Source organism: Nerophis ophidion, linkage group LG19 (genome assembly GCF_033978795.1).
Source record: "Nerophis ophidion isolate RoL-2023_Sa linkage group LG19, RoL_Noph_v1.0, whole genome shotgun sequence".
NCBI classification, from domain to species: Eukaryota; Metazoa; Chordata; class Actinopteri; order Syngnathiformes; family Syngnathidae; genus Nerophis; species Nerophis ophidion.
Window position 1 is genome coordinate 20,051,388 of NC_084629.1, and position 23,957 is coordinate 20,075,344.

At 38.8% G+C, this 23,957-nt stretch overlaps 1 protein-coding gene across 2 annotated transcripts in view; it reads right to left on the reverse strand.

Moving 5' to 3' along the window:
• fer1l6 (fer-1 like family member 6) overlaps positions 1-23,957 on the reverse strand; it is a 61,228-nt gene that overhangs the window by 7,851 nt on the left and 29,420 nt on the right. For both annotated transcript variants that reach the window (XR_009802936.1, XM_061879489.1), the window contains exons 22-39: positions 23,799-23,923; positions 23,603-23,737; positions 23,346-23,495; positions 23,153-23,260; positions 21,263-21,325; positions 18,168-18,266; positions 14,948-15,134; positions 14,760-14,884; positions 14,568-14,687; positions 12,681-12,726; positions 3,916-3,960; positions 1,911-2,014; positions 1,082-1,210; positions 872-1,006; positions 679-806; positions 440-610; positions 219-373; positions 9-154 (exon numbers count right to left, since the gene is read on the reverse strand). Coding sequence is in view for 1 of the 2 variants with exons in the window: in XM_061879489.1 (XP_061735473.1) it covers positions 9-154; positions 219-373; positions 440-610; positions 679-806; positions 872-1,006; positions 1,082-1,210; positions 1,911-2,014; positions 3,916-3,960; positions 12,681-12,726; positions 14,568-14,687; positions 14,760-14,884; positions 14,948-15,134; positions 18,168-18,266; positions 21,263-21,325; positions 23,153-23,260; positions 23,346-23,495; positions 23,603-23,737; positions 23,799-23,923 (2,171 nt within the window). In the remaining variant the exon portion in view is untranslated. The remainder of the gene's footprint in view (positions 1-8; positions 155-218; positions 374-439; positions 611-678; positions 807-871; positions 1,007-1,081; positions 1,211-1,910; positions 2,015-3,915; positions 3,961-12,680; positions 12,727-14,567; positions 14,688-14,759; positions 14,885-14,947; positions 15,135-18,167; positions 18,267-21,262; positions 21,326-23,152; positions 23,261-23,345; positions 23,496-23,602; positions 23,738-23,798; positions 23,924-23,957) is intronic.

The following is a 23,957-nucleotide window of genomic DNA, read 5'->3' on the forward strand; positions in this document are numbered from 1 at the left end:
AGTCCTACCTGGTCCATCCCGGGCCGAGCTTTGTTAAACAAAGTTCGGGTCTCAATGTGTTCCGGCACCAGCTTGCACCCCACAGCTGGAATCTCGCCCCAACGATGCAGGATCTTTAAGGACAAGTGCTCATAGGATTCTGTGGGCTCCTCATCTAGGACAGTTTTCATAAGTCAGGAACGTTGCCAGGGTATCATTCTCCATGCTGTGTACTGTACCTTCTTGCATGAAGAGCGTCTTTCCAGCAAAGACTTTGTTGGCCACAGTGATGCGTCCCGGTCTGAAATGAGGACCATCCAGACCATGTTCTCTGCACAGCTTGGACAGCAGCTCTGACGGCTTCAGACAGTCTCTCCAGGCATTATAACCTTCACTGGGGGACACGTGCTGCAGGTGAAGACGTAGTTCTACACGTTAAGAGTTGCTAGCTGAAACTCACAGGCTATACTCCGTAGGGAGTCCGCAGGTGGCCCGGTGTCGGCTGAAGAAGCGGTCCTCCAAGTCAATCCGTGTCTCTCCTATCAGATCGTCCCCTCCCACCATGTCGTAGTCATAAATGAGCACTGAGAGCAGAGAATCCTTGGGAAATGTCGCCTGCATCTCAAACGACCTGTTGGAAAGAAGGAACAAATTGAAGGAGGAGCTCGCTGGAGACTTCCACAAGACAAAGGTGTCCACCTTCCAAAGACAGGGTTGAGCTGTTTGGGGATGTAGTTGTCTCTGTCTTTAATTTCGTTCTTGCCCAATTGAACAACAACATACGGGTCTGCCTTTCCATCCGGGTCTGCAGGGTGCAGGTTAGACGCCTTCAGGAGAACAAAAAAACATCAGCAGTACTTAAGATGCATTGTTGTTTTTCAAGCCAACTCACAGAGACGATGTAAACCCGAATCAGGACTTGGACTGGGTTGTTGGCTGGGATCCCTCTGTTCACTCTGAGCTGTCCGTCATCCTCGTCCCAGTCTCCGTCCTCGTCCCCAAGCAGCTTATACAGGCAGAAACGACCCTGCAGAAAGAGAACTCGTGTTGCGGCATAAGAAAAAGTCCACGTTGGGGACGTTCATTGGTTGAAAATTCTCACCTTAAACTTGCCGACAAACCTCTCGTCTGTCGAGCCCTCTTCCTCGTTAGCCTTCCCTCGGAACAGCTCGTACGTGTTCACCCAGTCATTAAAAGGTCCAAACTCTGCCTCCAGCTCCCTGCTGTACAGCTGCAGAGTCCCAAGTCCGTTAGAAGAGACTATTACCTTTCTACGACTTGTACAGTAGTACCTCAGCTTACTGGTATTTTGAGATACAAGCTGTCTCTCGGCTTTCTGCACTACTTTAAGTTACGGGCATAAATGAGAGTTACGAGCCTCCTTGCCGCTAGCTGGTGTAACGAATGCCACAGTGAACCCCGTAAAAATCGGACTAAAAACATCCGGTCTGACTTGTTTGCATTGGTTTATAGCTAGAAAAGGACATGACTTGGTTTTCCAAAGTCGGCGACGTCCTCCAGTGGCACTGCCGAGACTTGCTCCTCCACAAACGGCTCGGCTTCCTGCCCACTTCCTGGAGCTGCTCCGCAATGCAGTGAGTATCCAGGTAGTCGGTCTCTCCAAACGAGTGGTGTCCTCCTCTCCGGTCCTGCTGCTGCCAAACCTAGTATGAGAGTAACAATCCCAGCACATCGCCTGAAGAACAGCTACTCTTCTCCACTGCTATTCAGATTCTGGAAGATATCATGCTATCTCAGCATTATCGACCAGCCGGTAACTGATCGGTTCATTGTCCATTGTGCTGTTTTGGGCTTGCATTAATTTCAATTAATTTCAATGGGTTGGGCTGATTTGAGATACAAGTGTTTTGGTCAAAGAACCAATAAAACTTGCACGTTGAGGTACTACTGTAGTTTGTTGACGAGTCTACCTGTAGCATGGCCAGTTTGGTGGGCAGACTCAAACTCAGGTTTTGTTCCGGTGTTCCTTTTCCCTTCTGTTTCTTCTTTTTGTCCACATCCGAGGAGCTACTCACTGATGGAACAACAACAGTTTGAGTTCTGAGAAAATGATTGATAAAACTGCAGCTAGGAGAAAAAAAAATAGCTTCAAGGTGTTAGCTGCGATAGAACAGAAACACTGTGTGTTGCTAGCACCGAGAAAGATCAACCACTCAGAACTAAGATGTTAGGGGAGCGCAAATAAACAGCAGAAACGGTCGGTTCTCCCGATGAGACCAAAGCCATCTGCATCTGCCACTGTGAGCCGAGTCATCGCTCTTGTCCAAAAAGTCAAACTATTTATTGTCGATTTTAGTAGTTTTTTTTCTTCGTGAGCCTGTGTCAGAAGTGGTAAACATGTGTTAGCAAGTTGCCGTTGGTGATTTCTTTTTTTTTCTTTTCAAAATGCTGCTTATGGCACATGGGTGCAACCAAATACTTCCTTTGGACCGCTGCTCTCTTGACCAACAATGTGTGCTTGTGAAGTTTTAGCATATTCCAAATTTAATTCATTGAGAGTCTGTGGCGTGTAAGAAAACGTGTGTGTACATTTTGTGTTGAGTTATTTAAAAAAGCATAGTTTAAACTTTTGAACAAATTGTGCAGTCCAATGTTGATAGTATTAAAAACTTGAAAATGATCTGCCGAAGCCACTTTTTTAAATCTTTTAAAAATTATGTCAAAATGCGATTAATAGCAATTATTTATGAGTTAACTTCAGATGATAGGATAAATCGCAATTAAAAATGTTAATCGTTGCACAGCCCTGTTTAATACATGGCATTTTAATTGAAGGATTTTGTGACATGTAAGTTGAACTGAATTGTAATTTAAATACTTCAATCATGTTAAATAATGAACTAGAATTTGCAGTTTCGGGATAAATCGCGCGTAAATGCGCTATGTGCGCAAGACGCGGAAACACCCTAGCGGCCGACATGCGCAAGTCGATCAGAAATCCAAAAGTACAAGTACCAAGCTCTATGACACCGAGGCGTAAACATGCAAAATTTGCAGAAAAAAATGTAGCCTGCTAACAGTAAGCGAGCGTCTGAGGTGTACGGCGGTAAGATAGGCTAAAATGTTAGCATGGTAATGTTAGCATGTTAATGTTAGCATACTTAACTCAAGTATTTCGTTCTTATAGTCTGGCGTATTGTAAAATTAGCAAAATAAGTTAGTATGCTAATGTTAGCATACTAAACTCAAGTACGTAGTTCTTATACTCTGGCGGATATATTTGTAAAATTTGCAAAATAAGTCAGCATGCTGATGTTAGCATGTGTTTACTACTGGGGTGCAAAAATAGCAACAACAAAAAAAGTTAACATGTTAGCATGCTAACGTTGACCATTTGATACTTGATACTTTTCAGCACTCACAATTAAGAAATATGACATAAAACCCATATTATATACATTTTGTTATAATTATCACAGCAAAACCAAAATAATTACAGAACACAGCAAATGTGCAACAAAACATGCTCGTGTAAGCTGGGCCACTTGTTTTTTTTGGCTCGGCGCTTTTATTGTGAAGGCCGGGAAGTGTGTTTGCTTTTTGGGCTCTTAACGGCTGTTAGTAGGAACGGCGGACTACCTTTCTTCCCATGAAGCTGCACAAGAACATTAACATCTTACAAGCCCTTCAGTCACACTTGTTGCTCACAGTTAGGTTTGATGAAGCAACCCCCTCGTCTTAACCCTGATTGGTGCATAATGAAGAAGTGATGTGTGGATCGCTGTACAAACATGTCAATGCTGTCATTGAGTACTAAAAAGAGGAAGAGAGAGCTACATTTTTTTTTACTACGTTGTATGTCTGCACCGGTGCTGTTAAGGATCCGAGTTGCAGTACTTATCTCTTGTCAGAGAGAGTAAGTTGTTGAGTATGGCAGATTTTTGCTCTACGGTTATCTTTCGTTCCGCATCTTACCTAAAGAGTCTATTCCATCGCTGAGCAAGCTGTGGTACGGCAAAGCTGTAACACACAACAATGTGTGCGTTACCAGTTTGATAGGATCTATGTGAACAACAACTCACGTTTGACTATCAAACCGGCTCTAAAACAGAACTCTGTGGCACACCGTGGGAGAACAATCTTCAAATGCGTTTGAAATGTTACACTCAAGACAGTTTGTGACTTCTGTGTTGAATGCTGAGTTTTATACAAAACATTTAGATTTTTTTTTTGTTATCAATGTGGAATGCTTTTTCTTCATTTAGATCAGGGGTGCCCATTACGTCGATCGCGAGCTACCAGTCGACTGCGGGGGGTGTGTCAGTCGATCTCCAGCCAGGCTTTTAAAAAAAATAGACCTAAAAATTAGTGATCATCAATCTTCACCAAGACGTCACTTAAATGACATTCACGGTACCGGAGGGTCTTGTGAGATGACGCTAGCTGTTGCAAGATCATTATTATTAAAATATGACCGAGAGGAAGGCGAGAAACACTTTTTATTTCAACAGACTCTCGCGCCGTACCTTCCGTCAAAACTCTAAAGGCCGACTGCACATTTCCTATCTTCACAATAAAAGCCCTGCTTCATGCTGCCTGCGCTAACTAAATACAGAGTCTCGGAAAACTGGCGTGCACAAGCGATCCCTCAGAAAGCTGGCGTGCACAAGTGATGTGCACGCCAGCTTTCCGAGACTCTTATTTTGTTAGCGCAGGCAGCATGAAGCAGGGCTTTTATTGTGAAGATAGGAAATGTGCAGTCAGCCTTTAGAGTTTTGACGGAAGGGATGGCGCGAAAGTCTGTTGAAATAAAAAGTGTTTCTCGCCTTCCTCTCTGTCATTTTTTCATAATAATGAACTGGCAGCAGCCAGCGTCATCTCACAAGACCCTCGGGTGCCGTGAATGTCAATCAAGCAAGCTACGGAATTTGCCGCCAATGTTTTTCTTGTAAAGTGTATGGAAGCTGGATGAATTAGATGCCAAAAACCAACCACTTTCATGTGGTACTGTACAGAAAGGACAACTTTTTTTCTCCTCCATTTGAAAATGTGGGCGTTATCATCATTACTGTCTGATTCCAATCAATGCAAGTCATCAGAATCAGGTAATACACCAACTTATATTCTTGTCTTCGTGAAAGAAAGACATCTATATGTGTTACACATGCTTGTATTATCATTAAACACATTTAACTTGTTTACAAAAATGTCTCTTTCATAAATAAATAAATATAAATGATATATATATAAATGAGGTAGATCCCCTCGAGTTGGTCAATTGAAAAGTAGCTCGCCTGCAGAAAAAGTGTGGGCACCCCTGATTTAGATAATTAAATGTGAATAATAAATACAAAATACATAAAAACAATGATAAATACACAAAAAATGTATATATAATTAAGAACATACATTTGCATTCCTTCCTGACACAACTTCAACCTGTAAATTGAAAATTTTCAAAATGTTTTATTCATGTGAAACGATTTGTATACTTTTTTGGAATTAAATATTTAATAGTTAAATTAGATAAGTAATACATAATAATAAATACAAATACTACATAATAAACAATAATTAATGGTAACTACACAAATAAATAAATAATTAGGAACATATATTTGCAAACACTTTTTTTTATTACTGTGGAATGATTTGTATACTTATTTGTAGTTAAATGTGAATAACAAATACATAATAAAAAAAATTATGACAAATACACAATAAATAAAGACATTAATAAATAATAAAGTTATACATTTGCATTCCTTCCTGACAACTCCAACCGGGAAATCGAAAATTTGTATTTATGTGAAATTATTTTTATACTTTTCTGGAATATATAATAATAATGAATACTAATAAATAGAAATACTACATAAATAATACATAAAGTTAAGTACACAATAAATGAATAAATAATTAATTACATACATTTGCATACCTTCCTGACAGAGCTCCGAGTGGGAAATCGAAAATGTTCAACATTTTTTTATTCATGTGAAACGATTTTTATACTTTTTCGGAATCATCCATCCATCCATTTTCTACCGCTTATTCCCTTTTGGGGTCGCGGGGGGGGGGGCGCTGGCGCCTATCTCAGCTACAATCGGGCGGAAGGCGGGGTACACCCTGGACAAGTCGCCACCTCATCGCAGAGCCAACACAGATAGACAGACAACATTCATACTCACATTCAAACACTAGGGCCAATTTAGTGTTGCCAATCAACCTATCCCCAGGTGCATGTCTTTGGAAGTGGGAGGAAGCCGGAGTACCCGGAGGGAACCCACGCATTCACGGGGAGAACATGCAAACTCCACACAGAAAGATCCCGAGCCTGGATTTGAACCCAGGACTGCAGGAACTTCGTATTGTGAGGCAGACGCACTAACCCCTCTGCCACCGTGAAGCCCTTTTTTCGGAATCAAATATATAATAATAATGAAATTAAATAATTAATAAATAATAAAACATACAAATACGACATGATACATAATAAACAATAAATAATGTTAAATACACAATAAATAGATACATTAATAAATAATTAGGAATATACATTTGCAAACATTTCTGACATAATTTCAACCAATCGAAAGTTTTCAACTTTTTTTAATTCCTGTGAAATGATTTTTATACTTTTTTGTAAATAGTAAATAAACAATACATGATTAAAAAATGATGATAAATAAATAAATAAGAATATGCATTTGCAAACATTCCTGACACAACTCATTATAAATGTGTTTTATTATGGAAAAACGATTTTTATACTTTTTTGGAACTAAATATATGATCATAATAAATAAATAAAAATAATAATTTCATAAATAATTAATAATTAATAACAAATAATTAAGAACATACATTTGCAAATCTTCCTGACACATCTTTGACCGAGAATCGAAAATATTTATACTTTTTCAAATGATATAGCAATAAACACAAGCTAAACAAACAAATAATTATTGGACATTTTTAAGTAAGACCAACATTTTTGGGATACAATAAGTCTCTTATTCTTTTTTACTAACATTGTTATTCTGAAGCTAATCAATAATAAATACAATACTACTTACCATTAATGCGACTTCTTGAACTGGTGTGGTGGAAAAACGGATGGATGGATTAAAAGGCATGAGAATGTTTTATATTTTGAACGTTATTTTTAACACAGTGATTAACAGCGTAATTATTATTACTTACAGTGTTAACTAATGTCAGCTAAGATTTATCCGAGAGCCGGATGCAGTCATCAAAAGAGGCACATCTGGCTCTAGAGCCATAGGTTCCCTACCCCTGCTCTATGTGATAATAATAAATAAATTACAAAAACAAATTCATGAACAATAAATAATGATGAATACAAAATAAATGTATAACTAGGACATACATTTGCAAATTTTCCTGACACAAATCCGACTGGGGAATCGAAAATGTTCAACTTTTTTTATTCCTGTGAAACGATTTTTATACTTTTTTGGATTTAAATATGTGATAATAATGAATAGTAGTAAGTAATAAATAAAAATGATAAATAATTAGGAACATACATTTGCAAACCTTCCTGATACAACTCCAACTGGGGAATTCAACATTTTTAACATTTTTTATTCCTGTGAAATTATTTTTATACGTTTTTGGAACTAATTATTTAATAATAGTAAGTAAATTCTGAACAAAAACAAGGAGGCTAACACTCTGCTGCTGCTGCCCTGAGGAGGCTAACACTCTGCTGCTGCTGCTGCCCTGAGGAGGCTAACACTCTGCTGCTGCTGCCCTGAGGAGGCTAACACTCTGCTGCTGCTGCCCTGAGGAGGCTAACACTCTGCTGCTGCTGCCCTGAGGAGGCTAAAACTCTGCTGTTGCTGCTGCCCTGAGGAGGCTAACACACTGCTGCTGCTGTTGCCCTGAGGAGGCTAACACTCTGCTGCTGCTGTTGCCCTGAGGAGGCTAACACTCTGCTGCTGCCCTGAGGAATTAGCAAGCATTCATTAACATCAATATCTCCAACTCCAGTACAGCAGCACCTACCACCAACAGATCAAGCAGACTGCCATAAAGCCTACTGATCAAGGTACTCCAAGGTTAAACTACCAACAGTAACAATGCCTCCTAGGAAGGCACAGGTTGACGAGCTGGAAGAAATAAAACTCTCGCTTAACTTTATGTCTGAAGAGTTGTCCAGAGTGGCAAACCAACCAACTGCACTTATTCAACTAGTGGAGGAAGTTAGAGAGATAAAAAAAATAATTGTAGAAAAAGACAAATCAATTAAAATATTGGAAAGACGTGTTGATGAACTTGAACAATACACAAAAATGGATGATGTGATTGTCAGTGGCTTGAACACCAAACACCGCTCATATGCTCGAGCAACTGCAGGTGAACAGAATGGTGGGGATGAGTCCACGACGGAGCTAGAAAACCTGGAGCAACAGGTCCTGCAGTTTTTTCAGTCTAAGAACATTGAAATAGACAGTAATGCTATCTTGCCTGTCATACCCTCCCTCGAAGGGATAACTTGGCAAAACAAGCAATTATTATAAGGTTTACGAACTGGAAAGTAAAAACTGATCTTTTGAGACAGTCTAAAAAGTTAAGCGGTACGGCAGTGTACATTAATTAGCACTTAACAAAAAAAAACTCGGACATAGCAAGACAGGCTAGGGCCCTAAAGAAACAAGGGAAAATTCAGTCCACGTGGACACGGAATTGCAAAGTCTGGATAAAACTACAGGGCACGCCTGAAGAAGCAAAGGTTCTAGTAATCAGAGAAATGGGGGAGCTTGAAAAGTACAAATGATGAAACCAGAAATCATGTTGCCAACTTGGTAATTGAATGTTAATATAACAGCAAATGAATGAGTGAAATATGAACTTTGCACTATGTTTGAAAACGAGATAGACCCTGAAAAAAATGTCTTCAATGGCATAGCAATGAATTGCAAATATTATACAGATGAACAATATAATGACAGTATAAAATTAAGTAACCAATTAACAATTATACATATTAATAGTAGAAGTCTGTCTGCAAACTTTCACCATATAAAGGAATATTTAAGTCAATTTGTAAAACCTTTTAGCATTATAGCAATATCAGAAACTTGGATAACTCAAGAAAAAAGTGTAGATTTTGGTCTGAATGGATATGAATTTGTACATTTGGATAGAATAGATAAAAAGGGAGGAGGAGTAGCACTCTATATTGATAAAAATCTAAACTTTATTAAAGTTGAAAATATGACATCTATCATTGAACAAGTAATGGAATGTATAACGGTAGAGATTATAAGACAAGGAAGAAAAAATATCCTAGTTAGTTGTATATATAGAACTCCGGGATCCAAAATAGAAACCTTCACCAAAGCTATGGAAGGATTATTTTATAAATTGAATAACAAAGAAATATTTATTAGTGGAGACTTTAACATTGACTTAATACATACAAGTAGCAATAGAGAAACAGCTGAATTTATAGACACAATGCACAGTATGAGTTTGATATCTTTGATAAATAAACCAACACGAATCACATCACATAGTGCCACCCTAATTGACAATATATTTACCAATATAATGGATGACAACCTAATATGTGGAATCTTGATAAATGATATAAGTGATCATCTCCCAGTCTTTGTGGTCTACAACTGTGCCAGTAAAATTAAAATCAAGAATGAATGTTAAACTGTCTATAAAAGAATCATAACAGAGAAAACGCTCAACAAATTCAAGAATGAACTACAAAAGCAAAATTGGAATACTATTTATGATAAAAAAGAAGTTAATACAGCTTATGAAGAATTCTTAAACACATTTAAAATACTATATGATGGAAATTGTCCAGTAGTAAATTATAAAAGGAAGTCAAAGTACGGCGAGTTTAAACCGTGGATGACTAAAGGACTCCAAAATGCCTGTAAGAAAAAAGAATATTTTATATAAGGAATTTATAAAAAATAGAACTTTAGTAAATGAAAATAAATATAAAAAATATAAAAATAAACTAATCAATATAATCAGAATGTGTAAAAAAGATTATTATATAAATAAACTGGAATATAACAAGAATAATATAAGAGGTGTATGGAAAATATTAAATGGTATTATTAGAAATAAAAATGATGATAATCAATACCCACCATACTTTATGGAAAATAACAACATGATTAAGGATAAGGAGGTGATAGTAAATACATTTAATGATTATTTTATAAATATTGGACCGAAACTAGCAGAAGAGATAAAGATAGAAGGGACAAAAATAGATGCAGCAGATTATATCAACCCAAACCCTAAAACAATGTTTTTAAAACCAGTAGTAGAAAGAGAAATCAGGGACATAGTCAAAAGTTTTAAGAACAAAACAAGCAAAGATGTGTATGATATAGACATGCAAACTTTTAAGTATGTGATAGATGGAATTAGTGCTCCATTAGCGTATCTATTTAACCTCTCATTTGAAATGGGAGTATTTCCTCAACTAATGAAAATTGCAAATGTTGTTCCTATTCACAAAGCGGGAGACGGACACTTATTCACAAACTACTGACCAATCTCAATATTACCACAGTTCTCCAAAATATTAGAAAAAATATTTATAAACAGATGCAATGGCTTTGTAGAAAAAAATGAATTATTGACAGCTAGGCAGTATGGTTTCAGGAATTATCGATCAACAGCACAAGCATTAACAGATTTAATTGAAGAAATAACTGATAGTATTGATAAAGATAAATATACAATAGGAGTATTCTTAGATCTTAAGAAGGCTTTTGATACAGTAGACCATAGTATTCTTACTATAAAAATGGAAAAATATGGTTTTAGGGGTATTGTTCTGGAATGGATAAAAAGTTATTTATCTGATAGAAAGCAGTTTGTACAGATATCACAAAAAAAATCATGTTGGTTAAATATTAAATGTGGGGTACCACAGGGGTCAGTCAGTCTTAGGGCCCAAGATGTTCATCATGTATATAAATGATATTTGTAAAGTAACTGAAAACTTTAAATATGTGTTATTTGCGGATGACACCAATGTACTCTGTTCTGATGTGGACTTGCAGCAGCTCCTGAGGACCGTCACCATGGAGATGTGTAAACTAAAAAAATGGTTTGATGCTAATAAATTATCATTAAACCTAAATAAAACTAACTTTATGTTATTTGGAAATAAGAGAAATTATATAGATGTAAAATTATATATAGACAATGTTAGTATAGAAAGAGTAAACAAAATCAAATTTTTGGGTGTGATCTTGGACCACAGGATCTGCTGGAAGTCACACATTACATACATCAAAGGGAAGTTGGCCAGAAGTATTGCTGTCCTGGGTAAAACAAGGCACATTCTTAATCAAAAAACATTACACACTCTTTAGTGTACACTTGTTTTACCATATTTGAGTTACTGTCTCGAAGTTTGGGAAAATATATACAGGACGAACATCCAACCACTATTCATAATGCAAAAAAAGGGCCATCAGACTGATCCATAACACAGGACCCTGAGAACACACTAATGGATTATTTATAAAAACATTTGATTTAAAACTACCAGATCTCATCCAACTCAAGACTGCCCAAATGATTTATAAAGCAAGTAAATATTCACTTCCAACAGGGTTACAGAGAAGATTTTTACAGAGAGAAGGGAATTATAATTTAAGAGGAGAACTACTTTTTAAGATCCAATATTGTAGAACAACGCAGAAAAGAATGAGTATAACAATAGCAGGGGTTAAAATATGGAACTGTTTAAAGGATGAAATAAAACACAGCACCAACATAGACCAGTTTAAAAAGCTTTTTAAATCATTTATCATTAGTAAATATAAGAAAGAAGAGCAAACATTGTTTTAGAAAGACAATAATATATAATATGTATATAAATACAATTTATGATTTCATAATTATACATATAGGTTATATTAAAATGTATATATTACCACTTTATATGGAATTTAAATAAATTGTGTATATATAATATATAAGTGTACAAATGTATATGTTTGATTTAAATGTTATACTGTGTATATGAGACGTGTGCTACATATATGTTGCTTTTATATTGTTTAAAAAAAGAGTAATATAAGTGAAGCATGTTTTAGATTTTATATATTTTGAACCTTGTTCTTGTTGTGATGGGGTAGGTTTATATAAGCGTTGCTTCAACCTACACCCTTTCGGCTCAATCATTGCTCAAATGAGTGTTTTTTTTTGTTTTTTTTTCTTTTTCTTTTTTTGTTGTTGTTCTTTGTTTTATGTGAAGATTGCCGAAATAAATAAAAATAAATAAATAAAAAATAAATAAATACTGACAACTACAATATGTAATACATAATAAGCAGTAAATAAATAATTAAAAACATAAATTTTCAAATCTTCCTGACAACTTCGACCAGGAAATCGAACCTTCCAGGACTGCCTTACAAGACCAGCACTAATGCTGCGCCCCACAGTGGACAATGTAGAACAATGTCATTACCGATATAGTCTTATCAGTGACAGAGTAGGAAGGAGCTAGAAAAATGTTTCAAACGACGATCCCGTCATTTAACAATTGACATTCTACTTTTTAACACAAAACAGGCCCACCCACAGATCGTGCAACCCTACGTACCATCTGCGCATAGGGAGGAGCGGCCATATTTGCTACTAATCAGAATTATGCTGCAGCTACGTTGCTGTGAGCTGGAATTGTCCTAACACAACAACTTACAGGTCCTTACCTTTTTCGAAGACTTGGGGCAGCAGAGAGCCTTCAGTCTGTTTGGTCTGGAACGAAAACAGTTAAATGCAGGTATTTAAAAAAAAAAAAAAAAAATCTAATTTAAAATAAATAAATCATGCAGGGGCCATTTTGGAAGTATTTGCCTACAAAACCAGTACAATATATATATATATATATATATATATATATATATATATATATATATATATATATATATATATATATATATATTTAGGTGTGGGAAAAAAATCACAAGACTACTTCATCTCTACAGATCTGTTTCATGAGGGGTTCCCTCAATCATCAGGAGATTTTAATGGAAGCATTCACATACAATGGTTTATATAGAGCACAGAGTGGGTGGGTACAAGCAGGCGTAGGGTGTGGTGATTGGCTCATGTGTTACCTAGGAGGTGTTTCCGTTTGTGGCGGCATGTTGAAATGATTTCACTGCGCTTGTTGAGGGATGATAAATCTGGATGATCTATAATAAACAGTTTCTCTTTTAAGCATAGGTTGCATCTTTTATTACCACTGTTGTAAGGTGAGCTGGATGCAAGAATTTGCCATGTTATTGAATATTCAACATTATTGTCTTTGAGGTTCCAAATGTGTTTGCTGAGTTCTGTAGAATTCTGCAAAGTCTGGTTTCTAAAGGAGGCGTTGTGATTATTCCATCTTGTTTTGAACGCTCCTTCGGTTAATCCTACGTACGTGTCGGAAGTGTTAATGTCCTTGCGTATTACCTTTGCTTGGTAAACGACTGATGTCTGTAAGCACCTTCCGTTGAGAGGGCAATCAGGTTTCTTGCGACAGTTACATTCATTATTGGTTTCAGAGTCGTTTAGTCTGGGGGTAGGCAGTCCTTTTGCAATTGCTTTGTTGTGGTTTGAAATGATTTGTTGCATGTTATTCATACAGCTGTAGCTCAATTTAATGTTGTTCTTGTTGAATATTCAATAACATGGCAAATTCTTGCATCCAGCTCACCTTACAACAGTGGTAATAAAAGATGCAACCTATGCTTAAAAGAGAAACTGTTTATTATATATCATCCAGATTTATCATCCCTCAACAAGCGCAGTGAAATCATTTCAACATGCCGCCACAAACGGAAACACCTCCTAGGTAACACATGAGCCAATCACCACACCCTACGCCTGCTTGTACCCACCCACTCTGTGCTCTATATAAACCATTGTATGTGAATGCTTCCATTAAAATCTCCTGATGATTGAGGGAACCCCTCATGAAACAGATCTGTAGAGATGAAGTAGTCTTGTGATTTTTTCCCACAGCTACATATTGCGCTCTACCACGGTATCGAGCACTATTCTCTGGATAATCCAATCAAGACACATATATATATATATATTTTTTTTTTTCAATGAACTAGAAAATGCAATTTATGTAGAAATTTACTGCTCATCAGCCAAGGCCGAACTGAAATGCTAACAGTTAGCACACCGGCCAGATAGCGTCAAGTAACAAAAAATATGAGCAAAATGAGCTAAACAAATCTAGCATGTTTACAGATAGCTTTCGTGAAATACAAAATATGTCACAGAGGTTTGTACCTGTTGGATTAGCTGAAAATGCTGGCATGCTATAAAATGCCAAGAGTAACGTGTCAAGTACCAAAATATAATACTCTCAGGTGTGGACCTGAAAAATGTGTTTGAATGCTAGCACGCTACCATTACCGTGCAGCAAGTACCAAAATATGACTGAAGTGTACACCTATAAAACTAGCGGGAAAAAAAGCAAGCATACTAACGCTAGCATAAGTGATAAAATATGAGGTGTACACCTGCAAAATGCTACGATTGAAATGCTAATGTTAACGATTGAGGCCGTTAAATTGGCACCCCGAATTCAGGGCTACCTGCTTCTCCACTGATGCGTAATATTTGGACCACCAGTCAATGACGCACTCCGCCGACTCGTCAGCGATGGTCCGCCTCCGCCGCTTGGTGGAACGACGGCTGCTCCGAGTGCGCCTCTCCTGACATGTCACACCCACAGCATGGCATGTGAGCTGGATTGTGGCAGGTAGAGAACTTTATGAAAGGCTCACCTTCTTCCTTTCAGGGTCAGTCTTCGTGGGGCTCTGGTGGGGAGGAGGAGGGGCATCTTCCTCCACGGTGATGAGGACATCTGGACGAGTCGACGCCACGGCGGAAGATGTCTCTCCAGCGGCTCCTAGACCAGAGACAAGTCACGGCGAAAACGAAACAACAAAACAGATGTGGTTCTGTGTAGTACCCGTAGCGTGTCCTGGTTTTGGCGGTTCCGTGTGTGTCTTTCGGGCGGCAGGCGGGGGAGCCACGTATTTGAAAGTCATCAGGTTGTTGATGACGTGGTTGCCAACCAGCGTGCTGCGGCCGAACGCCCGCCAGTCGACAACTGTGATGCTGAGCGGGGGGTGGAGGTGCTCGTTCTCCGGTAACTCCTACAGGAGACGAAAAGTAACTGATTGTCCAATAACAAGTTTTTTATGTATTTTTTTTTTTTTAAAGGGGAACATTATCACCAAACTTATGCAAGCGTCAATATATACTTTGATGTTGCAGATAAAAGACCATGTATTTTTTTTTAAACCGATTTCCGAACTCTAAATGGGTGAATTTTGGCAAATTAAACGCCTCTCTGTTTATCGGTCTTTTAGCGATGACGTCAGAACGTGACGTCACCGAGGTAACACACCTGCCATTTTCATTTTCCCATTACAAACACCGGGTCTCAGCTCTGTTATTTTCCGTTTTTTCGACTATTTTTTGGAACCTTGGAGACATCATGCCTCGTCGGCGTGTTGTCGGAGGGTGTAACAACACTAACAGGGATGGATTCAAGTTGCACCACTGGCAAGAAATCTGCCGCCAGAGCCCCATTGAATGTACCAAAGTGTCTGCACATTTGACCGGCGATGCTAAGACAGACATGGCACAGAGATGTATGGATAACCTGCAGATGCATTTGCAACGATTAAGTCAACGAAATCACAAAAGTGAGTTTTGTTGATGTTGTTGACTTATGTGCTAATCAGACATATTTGGTCACGGCATGACTGCCAGCTAATCGATGCTAACATGCTATGCTAATCGATGCTAACATGCTATTTACGCTAGCTGTATGTACATTTGAAACTAGATACCCACATTTAATGCGAATCAAACACTTACCAATCGACTGGTTTAAGTTGCTCCAGTGTCACAAGATGCTAAAGTCCTGATCGTTTGGTCTGCACATTTTACCGGCGATGCTAATAAGGCAGCCATGCTATGGGCCACTTCATTGGGTACACCCATGCTATGGCCGAATAGCGTCAATAGCTATTCGCTCAATAGCTTCAATTTCTTCTTCAATTTCGTTTTCGCTATCTGACTCCATATTCCGACCATCTGTTTCAATACATGCGTAATCTGTTGAATAACTTAAGCCGCTGAAATCCGAGTCTGAATCCGAGTCTGAATCCGAGCTAATGTCGCTATATCTTGCTGTGGTAACCGCCATTTTGTTTGTATTGGCAGCCCTGTATGACGTCACAGGGAAATGGACTGTCACATCGCAAATAGCGAAAATCAAGAACTTTAAAGCTTTTTTTGGGGATATTCCGGGAGGTGTAAAATTTTGAAAAAAACTTCGAAAAATAAAACAAGCCACTGGGAACTGATTTTTATTGTTTTTAACCCTTTTGAAATTGTGATAATGTTCCCCTTTAAGTTCTGTGTAGTTTTCTCCTTGTATGTTCCCTCTTAAATCAAGCAGGTCTATGTGGTTGTTTAGGGCCACAAGATCATTGTTAGGGCTTTTGTAAAGATTTGAAGATTTTATTAAAATCTGTCACAATATACTGTAGGTCTTCATAAAACTTAAAATAAAATCAATTTTGCTGTCAAAGTTCAATATTAAGATATAATTAGGTATGTGTAATGCAGGGCTGGGTGATACGGTTGAAAACTATCTTGATATATTGAGTGACAGATATAAGTTAGAACTTTAGGCTACTTTTTATTAGAATTGGCAACAATGGTGGAATAACGCCCCGTAACAAGAAGATGGAGAAAAAAAAGGAGCTTGTCGACTACGACGTGGACTACAATGGTGGACGCTCGCAAATATTCGAGACTTGGCGATCCCAAATACACAGCAGCAGGTACCAGAAAGTAAGAAAGGTTGGTTTTGCGTAATCGTTGAGTTGAGTTTATACCAAAATGGATACATGGATGATACAGCAGAGGATTGGGAGAATGTCATGTGGTCAGATGAAACCAAAATATAACTTTTTGGTATAAACTCAACTCGTGTTTGGAGGAAGAAGAATACTGAGTTGCATCCCAAGAACACCACGCCTACTGTGAAGCATGGGAGTGGAAACATCATGCTTTGGGGCTGTTTTTCTTCTAAGGGGACAGGACAATTGATCCGTGTTAAGGAAAGAATGAATGAGGCCATGTATCGTGAGATTTTGAGCCAAAACCTTCCATCAGTGAGAGCTTTGAATGGTTGACCAAATACTTATTTTCCACAATAATTTACAAATAAATTCTTTAAAATTCCTACAATGTGAATTCCTGGATTTTTTTTTCTTATTCTGTCTTTCACAGTTGAAGTGTACCTATGATGAAAATTACAGACCTCTGTCATCATTTTAAGTGGAAGAACTTGCACAATCGGTGGCTGACTAAATACTTTTTTGCCCCACTGTATGTCTGCTAATAGGTCCCATTTTGTAGTCCTTTTACACACACCATAACAATACCATATTTTGAAGCACATTACGTCTGACTATGGTAGCCGTAATTCTCAGACAATCCATCAAGCGGTGTGGTACTATCTTACCAAACATCGTACTAAATCATTTGGACAGATTTCCGAGCGCCGTGAGTAATGTTCTAAATTCTCAATGAAGCATCCGTTTTGGTGTTGCTTGATAACCTGTATTTGCTAGCGTCATTTATTGAACAGACGTCAACATGCAGTCCACATGTATTTCCCATTTGCGACTGCCATCCACTGGGCACACTTATCATTACACCATGTACCAATTTGCTTCAAGGGTCGGTAAGTACGACCAGAATTAATCCGAACATTAGGCGCACTGGGTTAAAAGGTGCACCGCCGATTTTTGAGAAAGTAAAATGATTTTAAGTTCGCCTTATAGTCCGAAGAATGCGGTACATCTATTTGCAGCAGCATTGGACAAAGTTAATGTTATTTTTCACTTTTGCGTCTCATAGCACATACCGTAACTGGTGCGTTCAGGCACCCCTGAGTTACTTTAGAACTTTCAAAGACTATTTTAAGTTTATATTTTGGTAAGAAGCCCAGCTGATGAATGTATTGGTATATATTCTGTTCTGGACGGTTTTAAAAATAACAATGTAAGCCCAAGCTGAACCGAACCATGGGTTTTGTGAGAACCGTTGCACCCATAGTATAAACACACAGTACATATAGTATATCAAAATCAAAATGTACCTACCAGTTCAATTGTGTCAACCAGCGTGGTGAAGTTGGGGTTGGACTTGTACCGCTGGATGACGGAAGACCGCAGCGTTTTTCCGCCACATTCTATGAACACCTGCATGCAAAAGAATGTTATCTACCAATATCTCACAAATGAATACTTCTGGTCGATAATTGTTAATTTAGAACAGTTGAACAGGCCCTTGCCCCCGCTGAGTGTGGTCACGTCCTTCCCGATGCCCTGAGCCGCCACCAAACATTTCGGGACCCCCAAACTATAACGTTTTTTTGTCATACATGATGTGCCTGCGAAATATGGGGACTTTTGGTTAAGGGCCCCAAAAAGGCATCTAAATGTATAGAAAAAAAACCCACAGCAATTTCATTAGGGGCTTTCACTGCAAAAATGTATCGGCTGGGGACATCTCTGCGCTGCTGATCCGCCTCCGGTTGGGATGGTTTCCTGCTGGCTCCGCTGTGAACGGGACTCTCGCTGCTGTGTTGGATCCGCTTTGGACTGGACTCTCGCGACTGTGTTGGATCCATTATGGATTGAACTTTCACAGCATCATGTTGAACTTTCACAGTATCATGTTAGACCCGCTCGACATCCATTGCTTTCCTCCTCTCCAAGGTTCTCATAGTCATCATTGTCACCGACGTCCCACTGGGTCATTATTGTCACCGATGTCCCACTGGGTGTGAGTTTTCCTTGCTCTTATGTGGGCCTACCGAGGATGTCGTAGTGGTTTGTGCAGCCCTTTGAGACACTAGTGATTTAGGGCTATATAAGTAAACATTGATTGATTGATTGATTGAAATAAAATAAAGCCACTACAAACTTTTTAGCAATTTGTAGTAATTGGAATCAAAATCTGAACTTGTGAAACGGAGGTGTTTTTTGGCGAACCATCACATCAAAGTTTGGTGTCATGCCACGCCCACATCCTGTCATATGCTAAATATTTTTTGCAGTTTATCATCTCTGATCACCTAATGTATAGAAATGAGTTGTATTGGAGATGGCGTGGGGCAGTTTTCGCCGTTAAGCTCCGCCCACTACCAGTAGGTATGAACAGGTATCCATCATCATCATCATCATCATTTATACTGAATAAGATCAAGATCTGAATTTGTGGAGCCAAGTTATCAAAGTTTCGTGTTTGTGGCGACTCTTTGGAGCAATGTTTGGCGTCATACCACGCACACATCTGATGGCACAGGAAAAATTTATTTGCAATTTATTAGCGCCTATATGTGTAGTTTGTCATTTTAACCACAACTCATTTGATCAAAGTCCCTAGGATGACTTTGTAAAAGTACAACCTTTTTTTTGCAGAAAAATGGCGAAAAACCATCGGAGCAATGTTTGGCGCCATACCATGCTCTCTTTATAAGGCGAAGGAAAAATGTATTCACAATTTATCATCACCTATGTGTATAATATCTGGAATTTTAACCACGACTCAATTGATCAATGTCCGTAGGACGACTTCGTAAAAGTACGACCCATTGTTTTGCAGAAAAATGGCGAAAAACCATCCAAGCAATGTTTGGCGACATACCATGGCAACATTTTAAGGCGAAGGACATTTTTTTTTGCAATTTACCATCGCCAATATGTGTAATATCTGCAATTTTAACCAGGACTCATTTGGTCAAAGTCCCTAGGACGAGTTCAAAGAAGTGCGAACCCTTTTTTTCTGCAGAAAAATGGCGAAAAACCATCAGAGCAAGGTTTGGCGCCATAGTACGCCCACATCTTAAGACGCAGAAAAAAATTGTTAGTAACTTATCCTTGCCTATATGTGAAGTATCTGTTATTTTAACCACAACTCATTTGGTCAGTCCCTTGGATGAGTTCATAAAAGTACGACCCTTTTTTTCCCGCAGAAAAATGGTGAAAAACCATCGGAGCAAAGTTTGGTGTTATACCATGCCCAAATTTTAAAGCGCAAGAAAAATGTGTTAGCATTAGCGTAGTATCTGTAATTTTAACCTTGACTTATTTTGTCAAAATCCCTAGGACGAGTTCATTGAAGTATGACCCTTTTTTTCTGCAGAAAAATGGCGAAAAACCATCAGAGCAAGGTTTGGCGCCATAGTACGCCCACATCTTAAGACGCAGAACATTTTTTTTAGTAACTTATCCTTGCCTATATGTGAAGTATCTGTTATTTTAACCACAACTCATTTGGTCAAAGTCCCTTGGATGAGTTCATAAAAGTACGACCCTTTTTTTCCCGCAGAAAAATGGTGAAAAACCATCCGAGCAAAGTTTGGTGTTATACCATGCCCAAATTTTAAAGCGCAAGAAAAATGTTTTAGCATTAGCGTGGTATCTGTAATTTTAACCTTGACTTATTTTGTCAAAATCCCTAGGACGAGTTCATTAAAGTATGACCCTTTTTTTCGCCGAAAAATGGCAAAAAACCATCGGAGCAATGTTTGGCACCATACCACACCCATATCTTAAGGCGCCGGAAAAATTTGTTTGGAATTTATCATCTCCTGTCTGTGTAGTATCTGTAATTTTAACCACGACTCATTTGGTCAAAGTTCCTAGGACGAGTTTGTTAAAGTATGACCCTTTTTTTTCACAGAAAAATGGAGGAAGAAAACAAAGATGGTCGACTTCCTGTTTGTTTTCGCTATGGGTTTCTGAGACTTATGTGCGTCCTGTCATGATAGACATCTCTTGCGATTTTCGTGTGAGATACGTAAAACTGGTAGGAGGGGCTAATTTTTTTTCTAATTTCAAAGGTGGCGCCTGAGAGCTAATTTTGAAATGTCAGTTTCGAGACCCCCAAAATATAATTATTTAGGCCATTCCTGCCACACCTGCAAAAATACGGGGGACTTTTCGTGCATGTTAAGGGCCTCAAAAAGGCATACCTTAGCTCAGGGTCACAATACCTGCTGCTATAAGTAGTTTACAAATGTATTCACGTGGTTAAAACAGGATTCTTAACGAATACTGCTGGACTAAATGTTCACAAATACATTGTAAACATGTATAAATGTGGCATACAACATTAGCAATTAACATATCAGATAACATAAAAGGTTCAAACTCATGTAAAATATAAGTACATATTTATTTGAGTGTACCTGAGGACGATCAACAGACAGCAACTGAACCTTCTTCAGCTCTCTTAGACCCCAAAATAAAACCTGGTGGACACAAACACACTTTGAAAGGGTGACATTTTATCGTGTTAATATCATTTGTTGACAATTTAAAAGGCGCACATGTATGATGAGCTGAGGTAAACTTGCCCTTCAGAGTACTAGATGTGAAACAAGAGACAGGAAGTGAAAGAAAGTCAAAGTAGGACCCCACAATAAAAGCTGGTGCACACAAACGCTTCAAAATGGTGAATTTTTTTGTGTTATCATTTGTTGACAATATAAAAAGGACGTGGATGGAAAACATGCCCTTCAGAGTACTAAATGTGAAACATGAGACAGAAAGTGAAATAAAGTCAAAGTAAGACCCCAAATTAAAAGCTGGTGCACACAAACACTTCAAAATGGTGACATTTTTTTTGTGTTATCATTTGTCGACAATATAAAAAGGACATAGATGGAAAACGTGCCCTTCCGAGTAGTAAATGTGAAACAAGTGACAGGAAGTGAAAGAAAGTCAAAGTAAGACCCCAAAATAAAAGCTGGTGGACACAAACACTTCAAAATGGTGACATTTTATTGTGTTGATATTTTTTGACAATATAAAAAGGACACAGATGGAAAACATGCCCTTCAGAGTACTAGATGTGAAACATGAGACAGAAAGTGAAATAAAGTTTAAAAAAAAGACCCCAAAACAAAAGCTGGTGGACACAAACACATTTAAAGGCCTACTGAAACCTACTATTACCGACCACGCAGTCTGATAGTTTATATATCAATGATGAAATATTAGCATTGCAACACATGGCAATACGGCCGGTTTAGTTTACTAAATTGCAATTTTAAATTTCCCGCGGAGTTTCTTGTTGAAAACGTCGCGAAATGATGACGCGTGCGCGTGACGTCACGGACTGTCAGGAAATATTAGCGGCTAAAAGTCGTCTCTTTTCATTGCGCAATTAAACAGTATTTTGGACATCTGTTTTGCTGAATCTTTTGCAATTTGTTCAATTAATAATGTAGAAGTCAAATTAGAAAGATGGAGTTGGGAAGCTTTAGCCTTCAGCCACACGGTGATTCTTTGTTTAAAATTCCTGGAGGTGAAGCTTTCCTATGGATCAGAGCGGTCAAGCGAACATGGTTCCCGACCACTTGTCAACCAGCAGGTTTCGGTGAGAAAATTGTGTTAAAAAGTCGCCTCTTACCTTGTATCTGCTGTGACTTCCCTCAGACACTGGCCTCAAGACACCCGTGGACACACCCCTCCGACTATTAGGTACTATTTAATCTCACTAAAACACTAGCAACACAATAGAAAGATAAGGGATTTCCCAGAATTATCCTAGTAAATGTGTTTAAAAACATCTGAATCCATCCCAATGCAATAGCCTTTTTTATTTTTAGTCCTTCGCTATCAATATAATCATCCACAAATCTTTTATCCTCGCTCAAATTAATGGGGAAATTGTCGTTTTCTCGGTCCGAATAGCGCTTGCTGCTGGAGGCTCCCATTATAAACAATGTGAGGACGTGAGGAGCCCTCACCCTTGTGATGTCATCGTCTGCGACTTCCGGTAAAGGCAAGGCTTTTTTATCAGCACCAAAAGTTGTGGACTTTATCGTGGATGTTCTCTACTAAGTCCTTTCAGCAAAAATATGGCAATATTGCGAAATGATCAAGCATGACACATAGAATGGACCTGCTATCCCCGTTTAAATAAGAACATCTCATTTCAGTAGGCCTTTAATAATGGCGAAATTTATTGTGTTAATATAGTTTGCTGACAATATCAAAAGGACAAAGATGGACAACATGCCCTTCATGGTACTAGATACAAAACAAGAGACAGGAAGTGAGAGAAAGAACACCTCTAGTCTGTAGGGGCTGAGAACAGGCCGGATGTTGGCAGGGACCGTGAAGACGCCTCCTTCCTGCTCCTCCAAGTGGGGCAGACTTTTCTCTCCAGACATGGCGATCTGCACATGCGGACCAACACGTCTCTTTACGTTTTTTTGTCCTTGCGAATGAGAGCAAGACACATCGGAACGTGGCTCAGCTGACCTGAACTAGCTCGAAGGCCGCCAGCAGCTCTCCCCCTGATTGGCTGCCGTGATGCAACGGGCTGTACCGCAGGGTGGGGGGCGTGTACGGCTCGGAGAACAAATGGACTTCGGGGTTCGCTACCGTAGCCCCCAGATACTCAGCCTTGCCCTGCGTTGTGGGGTTAAGATGGCAGAGAAGAGGGTCATTGAGAGACCCAAATAAAACATGTACTTCTCCATATACTGTACTATACAATGTATACTGTGAATACGTACCAGGGCGTCGTCATCGTACACTTCGATGACGAGTCTCGGTGGTTCCTCCAGGATGTGCCGAAGGTCACCGCTCAGCAGGATGCCACTCATCTGCAGGCACTGGTTCCACGTTGGACTCAGAGTCTGACTGATTACCTGACACACAATAAACACGTACTGTCATACTTTCACAATGTAGGATTATGCACCCGCTTACGTTGGTGGTCTGGCTGTGTGACAGAAAGGTGACGCGAGCAAACGGGTCGGACAGACCCGAGTTGTCGGCAGCAATCAGCCCGCGAGCCTGATACATGTGACACCTTAGCTGGAACTGGTGCTGCTCTGGAGACACACGTAAAACACATATTAACAGACA